General features: G+C 44.4%; 1 protein-coding gene across 9 annotated transcripts in view; it reads left to right on the plus strand.

The window, feature by feature from the left end:
* The window catches only part of HERC2 (HECT and RLD domain containing E3 ubiquitin protein ligase 2), a 364746-nt gene that overhangs the window by 285508 nt on the left and 61838 nt on the right, over positions 1-17400 (plus strand). For 5 of the 9 annotated variants that reach the window (XM_073541474.1, XM_073541468.1, XM_073541473.1 and 2 more), the window contains 4 exons: positions 5259-5390; positions 5487-5645; positions 8714-8832; positions 12159-12296. In XM_073541474.1, coding sequence (XP_073397575.1) covers positions 5259-5390; positions 5487-5645; positions 8714-8832; positions 12159-12296 — 548 coding nt within the window. The remainder of the gene's footprint in view (positions 1-5258; positions 5391-5486; positions 5646-8713; positions 8833-12158; positions 12297-17400) is intronic. The other 4 variants (XM_073541475.1, XM_073541476.1, XM_073541470.1 and 1 more) reach the window with 1 other exon arrangement.

Here is a 17400-nt window from a genome sequence, read left to right on the forward strand (position 1 = left end):
CAGCTCAGCAGATGTCCTTTTTAGGAATGATCTTGGACACTTCCTGCGAGTTGGTCATTCTCCCTCCAGAAAGGGCCCAAGCCTTACTACAGGTAGCGCGGACTCTTTAACCACCGGTTTCGCGCTCTGTTCATTTCAGCATGGGAGTTCTCGGAAAGATGGTGGCAGCGATGGACGTAGTTCCATTGTGACAGTTCCACCTCCGTTCCTTACAACATGCGTTGTTGTTAGCTTGGAAAAAGAACCCGTTCTCCCTGGATCGTCGGATCCTTCTGTCCCTGTGGGTCAGGCAAGCCCTCAGGTGGTGGACACTGAGGTCCTTCCTGAACCAGGGGTAGTCTTTTCTCCCAGTAAAATGATTGGTAGTAACCACCGACGCAAATCTTCTCGACTGGGGTGCAGTCTTTTGTCACCACACGGCACAAGGGTTGCTGGTCGACCCAAAAGTAACATCTCCCCATCAACATTTTGGAAATACGAGCAATCAGATTAGCTCTATGGAGTTTACACATCTCGCAGATCACCCCATCAGGATCCAATCCAACAACGCCACAGCGTATATCAACCACCAGGGAGGTATCCGTAGCAGGATGGCCATGCACGAAGTGAGTCACATCCTCCATTGGGCCAAGAAGAAAATTGGATGCCAGATTTTCTCAGTCGCCAAAGCATTGCCTCGGGAGAGTTGTCCCTTCATCCGGAAGTCTTTCAGCAGATTTGTCATTGTTGGGGGACTCCGGATGTGGATTTCATGGCCTCAAGACTAAACAACAACGTTCCTCGGTTCGTTGCCCAATCGCGCGATCCATGCGCCATCGGAGCGGACGCCCTAGTTCTGCCATGGCACCGGCTCCGGTTCCCGTACATCTTCCTCCCTCTTTCCTTGCTTCCGAGGGTCATCAAGAAGATCAGAGCGAAGGGAGTATCATTGATCCTAGTCGCGCCAGATTGGCCGCGCCGAGCATGGTATGCAGAATTAATACAACTGGTTGCCGTCATCTTCTAGCGACTTCCTGATCGCATGGATCTACTTTCGCAGGGCCCGAGTTTCCACCAGAACTCCGAGGTCCTGTCTTTGACGGCGTGGCCGTTGAATCCTGGTTTTTACCACAGGCTCAGTTCTCTCACGACGTGATTTCCACCATGATTAGTGCTAAGAAGCCTGTGTCCATGCACATCTATCACCGCACCAGGCAAAACCTTCTTTTCGCGGTGCAAGGATCATGGTCGATCACCTCTGGTGTTTTTCATTCCGGCCATATTGGAATTCCTTCAATCTGAATTAAAATCAAGCCTCGCACTTAGTTCGCTCAAGGGCCAAAGTTCGGCCTTGTCAAGTACTTTTCCAACGCATAATTGCCACCAAACTTCAGGTCAAGACGCTCATTCTAGGAGTTTCCCATGTGGCGCCTCTTTATAGAAGGCCATTGGAATCATGGGACCTTTAACCTGGTTCTTGGGGCCTTACAGGAGGCTCCTTTCGAACCGCTGCAGGACGTGTCACTGTCCGTCCTCTCTTGGAAGGTGGTTTTCTACTGGCAATTACGTCAATCAGACGAGTTTCGGAATTGGCAGCCCTGTCCTGCCGTTCTCCGTTCCTGAATTTTCATCAGGAAAGGGTAGTTCTCAGGACGTCCCCGTCCTTCCTGCCTGAGGTCATCTCCTCTTTCCATCTCGACGAGTAAATTGTTTTGTCTTCCTTTTTGTCTGGCACCAGTCCATCACATTCAAAAAGCCCTCCACACCCAGGATGTGGTTAGGGCGATGAGACTGTACATCTCTCGGACAGCTCCCTTCCTTAAGTCAGATGCCCTGTTCATGCTTCCAGAGGGGCATAGGAAGGGTCTAGCCGCGTCAAAACCGCGCTAGCCAAGTGGATTCCCTTGGTGATTCATGATTTCTACTGTCAGGAACGCGCCTGTCCCAGCGGGGATTAAGGCACACTCTACCCAGTCAGTGGGCGCCTCTTCGGCCATTCGGCACCAGGCCTCGGCAGAACAGGCCTGCAAGGCTGCGACTTGGTCCAGCCTGCATACCTTTATAAACATTGCTTAATTCATTCTCAGGCCTCTGCGGATGCAGCTCTCGGCAGACGTAGCCAGCAATTGGCAGTACCTCAGTGGTACATGACGTATTAGCAGATGTATGCTCCCCACCCAGGGACTGCTTTAGGACGTTCCACTGTCTGTGTCCCCCAATGAGGCGTAGGTGAAATAGGGATTTTTGTGTACTCACCGTAAAATCCTTTTCTCTGAGACAATCATTGGGGGACACAGCACCCACCCTGTTTAGCCTATTGGCTCACTGTAGCATTTTTAGGCTTTGACTTAGTTATGGTTATTGTTGACTGTTTATGCTCCTACTGCTGTTTTTCACCGAACTGGAGAAATCCCAGCCAGCGAGAGGGTGTATACTGCAGGAGAGGAGCTAACTTTTTTTTTTCTGGTTTACTTAGTGTCCTCCTAGTGGCAGCAGTATAACACCCACTGTCTCTGTGTCCCCCAATGATCGGCTCGAAGAAAAGGATTTTACAGTGAGTACACAAAAATCCCTATTATACACACCCAGGGGCGGTCCTGTCCAATGGACGTCACAGAACCGGGTCCGACACCTCCCATCTTCATGCGATGTCGTCATCTTCCTTGCTTCGTGTAGTGGCTCCTGCGCAGGCGTACTGATCTGCCCTATTAAGGGCAGAGTACAGTACTGCAGTACGCAGGCGCCAGGAAAGGTCAAGAGAGACCCAGCGCCTGCACACTGCAGAATGCTGTAGATAAGCCCCGAAAGGCAGTGGCCGCAGCTTATAGCTGAAAAATGAGGTGACAGGTTCCCTTTAAATATGAGTGTCTGAGCAAAAGGTCTGAATACTTATGACCATATGATATTTCAGTTTTTCTTTTTTAATAAATTTGCAAACATTTCTACGTTTGTTTTTTTCAGTCAAGATGGGGGTCAGAGTGTACATTAATGAGAGAAAAAAAGAACTTTTTTTTAATTTACCAAATGACTGCAGTGAAACAGAGTGAAAAATTTAAAGGGGATGTGAATACTTTCCGTACCCACTGTACATGTCAGAAGAGTAGAACTACTTGTGATTGTCAGATTTACCTCCTGTAGCCAAAATGCACACGCGCATATGACCAGTCTAACAAAATAATGGCCATTTCCAACATTGTCCTGGTAAACTGTCATTTTTAGAACTAATCCCAATACTTTATCTGTTTCAATGGTCCAGTTGTGCATTCTTCTTATTGCAAGCTATTTTTGTATATACATTTCTTCTTCATATTAAATATAAAAGATGCTAGTCATTCAGCTGAACTCGCTTTACTACTAAAAGGCTCTAGTGGATTTCTGACAATAATTATTATTTTTCAAAAACAAACATTTAGTATAAGGCATCTCTACAAGAAATAAAAATGTTGCTGTACTTTTTACAAACCTTTTTCCGTGTTATAGAGACAATTCTAAAACAAAGACGCAGACTATCTCTGCTTTACATTCTTCAATGACACTGAAGACTGACTCCAAAGGAATCTGTCATCAGGTTTTTTGCCACCTAATCTAAGTGCGGCATAATGTAGAGACCCTGATTCCAGTGATGTCACTTATTGGGCTGCTTGCTGTAGTTTTATTAACTTCCTGCTGATAAAACCACTATTTTATCAGTAGAGGACTAGTAAACCTACTGTTATGCAGTCCTCCATGTTCATGAGCTCTGTATAACCCTGCTTCCACCACTGATTGACAGTATTCTGTGTACTCCCACCCATCAATACTTTTGAGTTGTTACTTTTACATGGCTAATATTTTTAATAGTACGCTAACGCATTGAATGTAGAAAGGATTTTGGGCTATGTTCACACTGCATTTGGAGGATCATGTTCCCTGTATGCTCCAGAAACGCTCCCAAGTGCATAACATGTACATAGCCGCACTCCTGTGTTCCCAAGAAGTGTAAGTGTCCTTTTCACCTCCAGCATGTGCCCGCATCTGAGCAGAGTGCTATTTGCCATACTGTGGGCCGCTACAGAATTACATACAGTTTGCAGTGTTTTCTTCTGCATTGCGGCTAATTGCCTAAGTTTGTCATTTGGGTGTAGGGGTAGACTTTAGGGAATATACATCCGACTTAGTGTGCTTCAGATGTTTCGCCCAATCTACTTTTGAACACGGTTTTAAATTGTCCCATTAAACCAAATAGCATATGCATTTAATAAAATATTTAGTAGCCATATAAAAAGGCAAGCTGTTGGCAACAAGGTAGCATTTTCTTGTCATTTTAATATGAAATTTGGGAATGTTTCGAAACATAACTAGCAAATGCCGTACATTTCAGATAATGTTGCTGGAAAGAAGTCTCCTATTTCTGCTTCTAAATATGAGTGTGCGCGAATACTGTAGCAGATTCTAGCATGTGGTCCCCGAGCTGTTCGCTCTGCATCTGCTGGATGTCATACGTACAAGTCCGTACAGACGTGCAATGTGCATAGATGTCAGCTTCCACCGGACACCATGTCCTCAGCGGATTCTACCAGGGTTCGGAGAAGGAATTGGGAGACTTATTTCTTCACCTCAAAGCATTTTCCCATTCTAGAATTTAGCGACATGTCTTTGCGGGGATGCGATATCCCGTGATGTATGTGATCCTCAGTGCAGAGACATTTTGTGATGTGTGGTTTTACGACATTGTACTGCTCTATTGGAACATCTCAATGATAATCCCACCGTCCTTTTGGACTTGCCTGACTCATATTGCATTGTATTAAAGGGGCTGCCTCCAGTTCACAAAACGGGTAAACCTGCAAAGTGCTGGAAAAACAAGAAACTTAATTTACCCTTATTAAAAATCCTTTATGCTTTTGAGAGCAAAGATTTTCCTAGGTTGCCAGTTACCCTGCAGTTCCAAGTTGGCCAGTTATCTAGGAGGGTGCAGCACAAGCAAGCTCTATACAAACTTGAGAATATCCTTTTTAGTATGTATTTATTTTTTTTATTGGTTCTTGCACTTTATTTTTGTTCTGCATGGTTCTTCATATCATTTCTCTACATTTCATGTTATTCCTTTAGAAGTGACATGATCCAATAGTGCAGTTTTTTTTTTTTGTTTTTTTTTTATTACTGTAGCACATTTTCAGTTGTGGGTAGACATTTATACTATCCTTTATATGAATAGGGCATTTCAAAAAATAGAGCCTAGTTACCGATCCCTCATCACCAGTGTGGTGACTAATCGTCCCGTAATCTCTATCCGGTAGGCCGAGAATGGTCTGACTGGTCTAGTGAGCTGAGAATTCCTGGCGATGAACTGAAGTGGAAGTTTATTAGTGATGGATCGGTCAATGGCTGGGGCTGGCGGTTCACAGTTTATCCTATCATGCCGGCTGCAGGTAGGGGCTGAGTATATTTTATTTGGTGGTCGTCTTTTTTCTTTTTTTGTTTTTTTTGTTTTGTTTTATAAAAGCTGTAAACGTGCATTCTTCTAGGTCCAAAAGACCTCCTGTCAGATCGATGCATCCTGTCCTGCCCATCTATGGACTTAGTCACCTGTCTTTTGGATTTTCGTTTGAATTTTGCTTCCAATCGAGGGATCGTTCCTCGCCTGGCTGCTTCCCTTGCGGCATGTGCACAGCTTAGTGCCCTTGGTATGTACTGAAGTCAGAGACAAGTTTTTTTTTTTTTATATTTCAATTCTATAGTTTTGGGAATATAAAATAAGGGTTTCAACTTTTGGAGATCCAACTGGTGGAAGTCTTGGACTGAATTCTCACAATGAGTATTTGCTTCGTTTTTTATTCAGATTTTCAGCAACATTTCTGTACCAACTGGCTTTTTAAGTTTACCCACGTTTTTTTAATTGCATTTTTGTTACATATTTTTTTCCCCCCTTCTCGACTTATTACATATATTTGTCATATGTCATGTCCCTGACTTTGACGCAGGCTCCAACGTTGAGCCCGCATCTTTCCCTGCAAATGACAGCTGATTTAATGAGCTGTCGGGTGCCTTTAACAGCCGAGGGTGGATCGGAGCTCCACTTGCGGCTGTTAACCAGTTAAATCCCGCTGTCACTCTGACAGCAGTATTTACAATGCGTCAGCCGGAAACGCATCATAAATACCTCCCGTCAGCACCCCTGTCACATGGTTGTGGGGCACCGAATGGTTGTCATGACTTCTGGGGGTTTGCAGAAGACCCCCATGCCTGTCAATATGATATTGCTATGAATGCCGACTCATAGCCGGTGTTCATAAAAGATCGTGATTTTTGCTATACATAGCGTGCTGAAGCCCCACTATGTGTAGCACATGAGATCGGACGATCACAGCTTCAAGACTACTAAGTGAGTTATTAAATAAAATTAAAAAGTAGAAAAACAAAAAAGCTTTAAAAATCTGAAAAACAGAAAACAAAAAAAATAAGTTTAAATCGGCCCCCTTTTGCCTCACTGAAAATAAGATAATTAAAAAACACACACATTTAGTATCACTTTAAAAAATGTCCTATCTATCAAAATTAAAAGTAAATTAATCTGATCGGTAAACAGCGTGACGAGAAAAAAAATCAAATTGGCAGAATTCCATTTTTTGGCCACTGCAACATTGCCATAAAAGGCGATAAAAAACCCAAAATGGTATAAACAAAAACGTCCGCTCAGGCCACACAAAAAAATAAGTCCACCCAGATCCCAAAAAATGGAAATGCTACAGGTCTCGTAAAATGGCAACAATCACATTTTTCACTTTGGATTTTTTTCACCACTTAAATAAAAATAAACTATACTTGTTTGGTATCTGTGAACTCGTACTGACCTGGAGAATCATAATGCCAGGTCAGTTTTACCATATAGCGAAATGATAAATAAAAAACAAACAAACTGAAAAACAATTGTGGAATTGCACTTTTTTGTAATTTCAAAGCACTTGGAATTATTTTCCCTCTTCCAGTACACAATATGGAGAAATCAATGGTGCTATTGAAAAGTAAGTACACTATATGGAGAAATCAATGGTGCTATTGAAAAGTACAACTCGTCCCTCATACAGCTATGTTGACAGAAATATAAAAAGTTGTGGCTCTTGGAAGAAGGGGAGGAAAAACGAAAACAAAACTACAAGACCGCCACAGCATGAAGGGGTTAATGTTTTTTCTTTTTTTTTCTTCTGCGGTTTGGTACTCTTTTTGGATTTTTTAACTTTTGTGTTAGAAACTCCCTGGTTGCAGCGTTACTTAGTTTTGATGAAACTTTGTTGTTAGTCGTGCTGATTACATGCGTTTTTACTGCGTTTCCACCCCTGAAATGCAGTAAGGCTATGTGCCCACGGTGCGTGTTAAAACGCACACCAAAAACCGGACTCCTTCCCAGAAATCGCGCGTTTTTTTACGCGCGATTTCACCGCGATTTTATCGCGATTTTCGTGTGCGATATTCAAGCACTTTCCAAGCGATTTGAAGCATCGCTTGGAAAGTGATTGACAGGTTGGTCACACTCGTCAAACAGTGTTTGACGAGTGTGACCAGGGTTTTACTATTGAGGCCGCCTATGCGACATCAATAGTAAAAGAATGTTAAAATGCTAAAAAAAATAAAAAAATCGGTGTATATTTACCTTCCGGCGTCCCGCGCTGCATTCCCGGGCCTCAGCGTTCCCAGTAATGCCTTGCGAGACCTGTGATGACGTAGTCTCGTGTTACTATAGCGATCTCGCGAGACCACGTCATCACTGGACCGTGCCGCAAGGCATTACTGGGAACGCTTAGGCCGGGAATGCAGCGCGGGACGTCAGAAGGTAAATATACCCCGATTTTTTATTCTTTTTTTTACAGGGGTATGGTACCCAGGGCATGGAGGACAGTCTCCTCTCCTCCACACCGTGGGTACCAACCGCACATGAGACGCTTAACTTCCTGCATGGTGGGCATAGCCACATGCGGGAAGTAAGCGATTCTCATGCATTCCTATGGGTGCGGAATCGCGGCAATTCTTTGCGATATCGCACAAAAGAATGAGCATGCTGCGATTTTTTTCGCGATGCGATTCCGCCGCGGAAAAAAGCGCAGCATTAGCACAGCATGTGCGGAATGCCATAGGAATGCATGGGGGGCGTTCTGTAAACGATTTTTAAACGTTTTCGCGCCGAAAATCGCGGCAAAAACGCTTAAAAATCGCTACGTGGGCACACAGCCTAAAATTGCTTTTAACTGCCGGTTTTCCGTGTCCTTCAACTTGAGAGGGAAAATCTGCAAATAAATCACACATCTCCCACAAATAATTCACATGCTGCGGACTTCAAAATTACACCAATGGTCGGTTTCTGCATCAGAAAAAAAAAAAACTGGAGTGGGCCAAATATTTCCATAATCCCCATACACTTTGCTCAAATTGTAATACATTTTCTTTTTTTTGTTCATGAAAATACTCAGTGGAAAAAAATGCACCAAATTGTCATTGTGTGAACTTAGTCTATAGGCAATGCTTCCCTGGATGAAGGTAGGCAAATTTTCTTTCCCCCAGAATGGTTTCTGCTTCTTAGATATCCCTTGTCGTCTTTCCAGGCTTTCTAATGGGTCAGAGAGCCACCCTGCAAGTCAATATCGAAGGGTGGCGCTAGAAAAACATGTAATTCTGTAGAACCTGCCCATTCCATTTGTATGCCCTTTTTGCTTATTGTTGTGACTGGTTGAGATGTGATTTGTATCTCTGCACATTGTAGCGGCAGGTCACCGGATGTGGGCATTGCAGAGGCTGAGGAAACTCCTTACCACGGAGTTTGGGCAGTCTATTAACATCAATAGATTGCTTGGAGAAGGAGACTCTGAAGCACGTGCAATGGTGAGATATTTACTGTTCTTTTAAATGAGATCTGTCACCAGACTTAACTGCATATATTATTAAATAGGCATCTTTCTACCTGATGAGGTTGATGTACTTACCTTGAAATTTGCACATCAGAATGGCTGTATAATCCAGAAATCAAAATAAGTAGCTAGACTCATGAAATGCTCATTTTGATATTGGGTAGGGAAACTTTCAGAAAGCTTTGCAGCCAATTCTGAGATGTATTTGCCTGATCAAGTCTAAGAGATGCCTGATGTATGCCGTTCATATTGTGAAATATGATGACAGATCCGCTGAGTAAACCAAGCTATTCTTGGAAAATAATAATTCTATGTTTGCATTTCTACAAGTTTACTTTTGTTGGTTATTAGGGATGGGATGTTCAGGTCCATCAAGTTCTGCCTAACTTTATAAAAAAGTTTGGTTTGGATATCAGAACAGTACCCTAACTCGAACCCGGACTTGGACTCCATTCAAGTGAATGGGGGGTTCAAACATCCGGCGGTTCCCATGCTGTCATCTGTGTGACAAAGTGGGAAAACCGGCTCTGGTCGGCGATAAACCTGCATGCTACCACCGGCCACAGTGCTGTGGTTCAAGATGACAGCATGTGAGCCAGCAGCTGTGACCAGCGGTGAAAAGGATACTGACGGTCAGGCTTCGACTGATGAGTACTAATCTCATCAGAGTACGCCTGGTCTCGCTAATAGCAAGATCAGACTTACGATGTGAGTATTCATAAGCCGGCGCCTGTACATAGTAATAAATGTCAGTGAGATAATTAGTGCAGTGTGTGTATATTTTACTGCACATGTATTTAGTTAGTAAAAGGAAAAAATGGCGTGGGGTCATGTTTATTTTTACTAAAAAGCTGAGGGAAAGCTGACAGCTGAGGGCTGGTGTTTTTCTGGTAAGAGGCCAATATCCTTAAAGGTTCTCAGCCTATTATAATTATTAGCCTTTACTGTTTATTAGAATGGATGGACCACAAAAAGAGAAAAAAAATGACATGGGGTCCCTTCCCTATATTTAATAACCAGCAAAGGCTAAACTGACAGTTGTGGGCTGAAATTAATAGGCTGGTAAGGGTCCACGGATATTAGACCCCTACCAGACTAAAAACACCAGCCCTCAGCTGCCGCAGAAATTGTGCATCCAGAGATGTGCCAATTATGACACTTAGCCTCGACTCTTCCCACTTGCCTTCGTGCGTTTGCAACTGGGGTAATGGTTTTGGGGTTGATGTCATCTGACATCAGGCCCAGGGGTCTGACTTCCCCATTTCAAACCCCGTACTCAAAAGTAAGAAAAACTCACACAGAAAAAGTCCTTTAATTAAAGAAAACACTCCCCTACAATTACCTTCTTTTGCCCATTTATTAATTTAAAAAATAAAAAATCCAAGTTATACTCACCTGTCCATCGATAATGCTGATATCCCACGACGAACCCCAACTCTGCTACAACTGGTTGCATTGCTGAGTGGTGACATTATTAATGCGACTGCAGAGCCCGGCAACTAGCTCACACTGAAAACTGACCATGAGAACACGTCTGCGTTTGATCCTCAGTGATGACATTAAGGTTGCTGCTGGTCACACGCAACTGCATTCTCACACTCTGCTCAGTGTGAGCTGGCTATCTTGCGGAGTGTGGTAACACTACTGATGTCAGTGCAACCAGAGGTAGCAAAGTTGGGGCTCGTCATGGGGCATTAGCATTATGGATTATCGGTAGACAGGTGAGGATTACTTATTTATTTATTTTTTATTTATATTTGTACATTAATGGGTAAAAGAGGGTCGGGGAGTGTTTTGTCCAAATAAAGGACCTTCCTCTGGGTCTGTCTTTTATTACTTTTTATTTATTGGGTGTAGAGATCCACCATATGAGTTGACGGGGATTTACTCGCTTGGCTGATCTTTGAGGCAAACGCTGGGACATTCAGGGTTAAACAGTTCATCCGGTTTATTAAACTGCAGCCTTAACCGCTCTTCATGAACTAAATAGCATATAGCTTCCAGTACAGCGTCTGTTAAACATTCAGTTTTACAGCATACACAGTCTCTTACTGACCCTGGTCAGCGATACTCACGGGTTATCGCTCACAGGTTATCAGGGAAGGGACCGAACTGGGATCACCGTTCCGGACAACGCCTTGCTCACTAGACCGACCACAGATCCAGACCCACAGCCAGGCAGTAGCTCCCCTACGCAGAGCTGTCGCACACACTACCAGGTTCGGGCCTTTCCATGTGCTCTCCAGGAAGTTCAGTGCCAGACACTTCCAACACACACAGGCCTTGCTGGACCTTGCACTCTGACCAATCAAAATACACAACCCATGTGACCAGACCTCAGTCACATTATATATCCCAAACCACCCCCATTTGTGGGCGGTGTATGTGTGGCTAGCCGATCCCGCCCACCTCTCGGACTAGCCCTATAAGCCGCCCTCTTAGGTAAATAACTTGTGGACTACAAGTCCCAGCATAACAACGCTATTTTGGCTTATAAGAACCTCTGCAACACATACTGGACATTTACAATCATGGAAATGCCCACATGCATATTCTGAGTAGCATATGCAGTGCCCCCTAGCTTTAACAGAGGTTACTGCACCACATGAGTTAGTAATGGGATGTCTAATAGACGCTTCTCCATTACTAACCCCTGGGCTTGATGTCAGCTAAGCGCTATAATTGGCTCATCTAATGGATGTGCCTTTTCTTGGGTGACTGCTGGCTGCTGTTTTTATACTTCGGAGGACCAATGTCCATAGCCTGTTCCCAGCTTAAGAATGCCAGCCCCCAGCTTTAGCTTTTTCTGGTTATCAAAAATGGGGGGGACTCCACGCTGTTTTTTAAAATTATTTATCTAAATAACTAAGAAAAAAATGCCTGGTGTGCCTGTATTTTTAATACCCAGCATAGGATAGACAGACAGCTGTGGTCTAATATTAATAGTCTAGGAAGGAGCCATGGATATTGGCCCCCCTCCGAGACTAATAACATCAGCTCTCACCCACCGCAGAAATGGCCATCCATTAGATGCGTCAATTCTGGCTCTTAGCCTCAGCTTTTCCCACTTGCCCTGGTGCGTTGGCAAGTGGGGTAATGGTTTGGAGTTGACGTCAGCAGTTTTATGTCCTTTTCCATTCATGTTCACCCATGTCTATTGGTTAGTCAACGTGGAGTATTAATAGTCCATAGTGTTGAGCGCCACACCTAATTGTGTATGGCATTGTATTTTGTAATATAGGATGTGTTTTGTGAAGGAATTAGTGCTACCTTTGGGTTACCTGTGCATTTTCACATCAGATCCTTTTTCAGAGTTTTACAGGCAGTGCCTTAGCTGCGTTGGTGAAGGGCCTACCTGAAGCCTTACAACGACAGTTTGAATATGAAGATCCAATCGTCAGAGGAGGGAAGCAGCTGCTTCATAGTCCGTTCTTCAAGGTAATAACTGGCTGTAAAGAAAAGATAGTAGTGGTTTCATTGTACTTTTGACATGACATAGTGACATAGGTGGAGTCCACATTTACTTGCGTTTGCTGAGACCCCTTCTGATTGTGGGACCACAGTGGCAGAAATGCTAAACTGGGCTCTTTCCCTCTTGTATCCAATCTATCTTTTGCAGTAAGTGTTAAAGCACCACTCCAGCGTGTTTTTTTTTATTTTTTATTTAATTTTTTTAAATTTTATTTTACCGCTGGAGTGGTGCCACTAATTGAAGTTCCCAACTCTTAGCATCATACTTACTAGCTGCCGTCTTCATCTGTTCTCAGCACTACTCCGGTCATCATCTGCAGGTTGTGACCTGCCAGATCGGATCACTCCAGTGTTTGCTGGGTGAGCCGAGGTCAGTTTTCAACGTAAGTCTATGAGAGTCGGAACGAATTTCTTCTAGACTTGCATTAAGAGCTTATGACCGTTACCTTTAGCTTCCGGTCAGTCATATGTTATGGTCACAAGATAGTGGCTCAGAGACCGGAGCGGCATCGGGAAAAGCAGAACATGGCAGCTGGTAAGTATAATACCGGGGACAGGTAACATATGAATGCCTCCACTGCAGCAGTGAAAGCCCAAAAAGCCCATTGGAATGGTGCTTTAAAATATCTTGCATGAATGACTACTTAATTATTTACATTTTCTCTATGTAGTTGTTCATGATAAATGTTCACGTCACTTTGTGCTACACTTAAGAATGCTATCTACATTTCTGGTGTCTTACAGGGCTTTTTCACACATTGCATTTGAGGCTTTTTTTCCCGCCTCTCTGCCGTGAATCCCCCCAAAGTGAATTACTTTTCTGAAATCTCGTGCACACGCTGCTTCGTTTTCACATCTGCAGTATGTCAATTCTTTGAGCGTTTTGCAACATTTTTCAGCGACTCAAATGAATGTGGAAAAAATGCTGCACAAAAAAGTGCATATTTTAAGCAGCATTAATCCATCGAACATTCCAGTATTTGCAGCAGATTTTTTTTTTCAGCTGCAATTTGTCACGTTTTAGTATGTCATGTTATAAATAAAATGGCTTTGTTTTTGGAAACTTCCTGCTACTTTTCGTTGATAGGTTCTGCTGCTTGTCGTTATGTTCTGCTTGTCGTTGATCCTTTCTGCTGCTTGTCGTTGACACTTTCTGCTGCTTGTCGTTGACACTTTCTGCTGCTTGACGTTGATAGGTTCTGCTGCTTGTCGATTACACTTTCTGCTGCTTGTCGTTGATAGGTTCTGCTGCTTGTCGTTGACACTTTCTGCTGCTTGTCGTTGATAGGTTCTGCTGCTTGTCGTTGACACTTTCTGCTGCTTGTCGTTGATAGGTTCTGCTGCTTGTCGTTGACACTTTCTGCTGCTTGTCGTTGATAGGTTCTGCTGCTTGTCGTTGATAGGTTCTGCTGCTTGTCGTTGACACTTTCTGCTGCTTGTCCATGCGTTCTGCTTGTCGTTGACACTTTCTGCTGCTTGTCGTTGATACTTTCTGCTGCTTGTCGTTGACACTTTCTGCTGCTTGTCGTTGATAGGTTCTGCTGCTTGTCGTTGACAGGTTCTGCTGCTTGTCGTTGACAGGTTCTGCTGCTTGTCGTTGACAGGTTCTGCTGCTTGTCGTTGACAGGTTCTGCTGCTTGTCGTTGACAGGCTCTGCTGCTTGTCGTTGACAGGCTCTGCTGCTTGTCGTTGACAGGTTCTGCTGCTTGTCGTTGACAGGTTCTGCTGCTTGTCGTTGACACGTTCTGCTGCTTGTCGTTGACACTTTCTGCTGCTTGTCGTTGACACGTTCTGCTGCTTGTCGTTGACACGTTCTGCTGCTTGTCGTTGACACGTTCTGCTGCTTGTCGTTGATACTTTCTGCTGCTTGTCGTTGATACTTTCTGCTGCTTGTCGTTGACACTTTCTGCTGCTTGTCCATGCGTTCTGCTTGTCATTGATACTTTCTGCTGCTTGTCGTTGATACTTTCTGCTGCTTGTCGTTGACACTTTCTGCTGCTTGTCCATGCGTTCTGCTTGTCATTGATACTTTCTGCTGCTTGTCGTTGATACTTTCTGCTGCTTGTCGTTGACACTTTCTGCTGCTTGTCATTGACACTTTCTGCTGCTTGTCCATGCGTTCTGCTTGTCGTTGACCCTTTCTGTTGCTTGTCGTTGACCCTTTCTGCTGCTTGTCGTTGACCCTTTCTGCTGCTTGTCGTTGACCCTTTCTGCTGCTTGTCGTTGACCCTTTCTGCTGCTTGTCGTTGACCCTTTCTGCTGCTTGTCGTTGACACTTTCTGCTGCTTGTCGTTGACACTTTCTGCTGCTTGTCGTTGATACTTTCTGCTGCTTGTCGTTGACACTTTCTGCTGCTTGTCGTTGACACTTTCTGCTGCTTGTCCATGCGTTCTGCTTGTGGTTGATACTTTCTGCTGCTTGTCGTTGACACTGTCTGCTGCTTGTCGTTGACACTGTCTGCTGCTTGTCGTTGACACTGTCTGCTGCTTGTCGTTGACACTGTCTGCTGCTTGTCGTTGATACTGTCTGCTGCTTGTCGTTGATACTGTCTGCTGCTTGTCGTTGATACTTTCTGCTGCTTGTCCATGCGTTCTGCTTGTCGTTGATACTTTCTGCTGCTTGTCGTTGACACTTTCTGCTGCTTGTCCATGCGTTCTGCTTGTCGTTGATACTTTCTGCTGCTTGTCGTTGACACTTTCTGCTGCTTGTCCATGCGTTCTGCTTGTCGTTGATATTTTCTGCTGCTTGTCGTTGACACTTTCTGCTGCTTGTCGTTGACACTTTCTGCTGCTTGTCGTTGACACTTTCTGCTGCTTGTCGTTGACACTGTCTGCTGCTTGTCGTTGACACTGTCTGCTGCTTGTCCATGCGTTCTGCTTGTCGTTGACACTTTCTGCTGCTTGTCCATGCGTTCTGCTTGTCGTTGACACTTTCTGCTGCTTGTCCATGCGTTCTGCTTGTCGTTGATACTTTCTGCTGCTTGTCGTTGACACTTTCTGCTGCTTGTCCATGCGTTCTGCTTGTCGTTGACACTTTCTGCTGCTTGTCGTTGACACTTTCTGCTGCTTGTCCATGCGTTCTGCTTGTCGTTGATACTTTCTGCTGCTTGTCGTTGACACTTTCTGCTGCTTGTCCATGCGTTCTGCTTGTCGTTGATACTTTCTGCTGCTTGTCGTTGACACTTTCTGCTGCTTGTCGTTGACACTTTCTGCTGCTTGTCGTTGACACTTTCTGCTGCTTGTCGTTGACACTTTCTGCTGCTTGTCGTTGACACTTTCTGCTGCTTGTCGTTGACACTTTCTGCTGCTTGTCGTTGACAATTTCTGCTGCTTGTCGTTGACAATTTCTGCTGCTTGTCGTTGATACTTTCTGCTGCTTGTCGTTGATACGTTCTGCTGCTTGTCGTTGATACATTATGCTGCTTGTCGTTGACACTTTCTGCTGCTTGTCCATGCGTTCTGCTTGTCGTTGATACTTTCTGCTGCTTGTCGTTGATACTTTCTTCTGCTTGTCGTTGACCCTTTCTGCTGCTTGTCGTTGATACTTTCTGCTGCTTGTCGTTGACACTTTCTGCTGCTTGTCGTTGATACTTTCTGCTGCTTGTCGTTGATACTTTCTGCTGCTTGTCGTTGATACTTTCTGCTGCTTGTCGTTGATAATTTCTGCTGCTTGTCGTTGATTTCTGCTGCTTGTCGTTGATTTCTGCTGCTTGTCGTTGATGATTTCTGCTGCTTGTCGTTGATGCTTTCTGCTGCTTGTCGTTGATGCTTTCTGCTGCTTGTCGTTGATGCTTTCTGCTGCTTGTCGTTGATGCTTTCTGCTGCTTGTCGTTGATACTTTCTGCTGCTTGTCGTTGATACTTTCTGCTGCTTGTCGTTGATACTTTCTGCTGCTTGTCGTTGATACTTTCTGCTGCTTGTCGTTGATACTTTCTGCTGCTTGTCGTTGATACTTTCTGCTGCTTGTCGTTGATACTTTCTGCTGCTTGTCGTTCATACTTTCTGCTGCTTGTCGTTGATACTTTCTGCTGCTTGTCGTTGATACTTTCTGCTGCTTGTCGTTGACACTTTCTGCTGCTTGTCCATGCGTTCTGCTTGTCGTTGACACTTTCTGCTGCTTGTCGTTGACACTTTCTGCTGCTTGTCCATGCGTTCTGCTTGTCGTTGATACTTTCTGCTGCTTGTCGTTGATACTTTCTGCTGCTTGTCGTTGATACTTTCTGCTGCTTGTCGTTGATACTTTCTGCTGCTTGTCGTTGATACTTTCTGCTGCTTGTCGTTGATACTTTCTGCTGCTTGTCGTTCATACTTTCTGCTGCTTGTCGTTGATACTTTCTGCTGCTTGTCGTTGATACTTTCTGCTGCTTGTCGTTGACACTTTCTGCTGCTTGTCCATGCGTTCTGCTTGTCGTTGACACTTTCTGCTGCTTGTCGTTGACACTTTCTGCTGCTTGTCGTTGACACTTTCTGCTGCTTGTCGTTGATTCTTTCTGCTGCTTGTGGTTGACACTTACTGCTGCTTGTCGTTGATAGGTACTGCTGCTTGTCGTTGATAGGTTCTGCTGCTTGTCGTTGACACTTTTTGCTGCTTGTCGTTGACACTTTCTGCTGCTTGTCGTTGATACTTACTGCTGCTTGTCGTTGATACTTTCTGCTGCTTGTCGTAGATACTTTCTGCTGCTTGTCGTAGATACTTTCTGCTGCTTGTCGTTGATACTTTCTGCTGCTTGTCGTTGACACTTTCTGGTGCTTGTCCATGCGTTCTGCTTGTCAATGATACTTTCTGCTGCTTGTCGTTGATAGGTACTGCTGCTTGTCGTTGATAGGTTCTGCTGCTTGTCGTTGACACTTTCTGCTGCTTGTCGTTGACACTTTCTGCTGCTTGTCGTTGATACTTTCTGCTGCTTGTCGTTGATACTTTCTGCTGCTTGTCGTTGATACTTTCTGCTGCTTGTCGTTGACACTTTCTGGTGCTTGTCCATGCGTTCTGCTTGTCAATGATACTTTCTGCTGCTTGTCGTTGACACTTTCTGCTGCTTGTCGTTGACACTTTCTGCTGCTTGTCGTTGACA

This window comes from Dendrobates tinctorius, unplaced genomic scaffold (genome assembly GCF_039654945.1).
Source record: "Dendrobates tinctorius isolate UK_male_01 unplaced genomic scaffold, ASM3965494v1 ptg000121l, whole genome shotgun sequence".
In the NCBI taxonomy this organism is placed as follows: domain Eukaryota; kingdom Metazoa; phylum Chordata; class Amphibia; order Anura; family Dendrobatidae; genus Dendrobates; species Dendrobates tinctorius.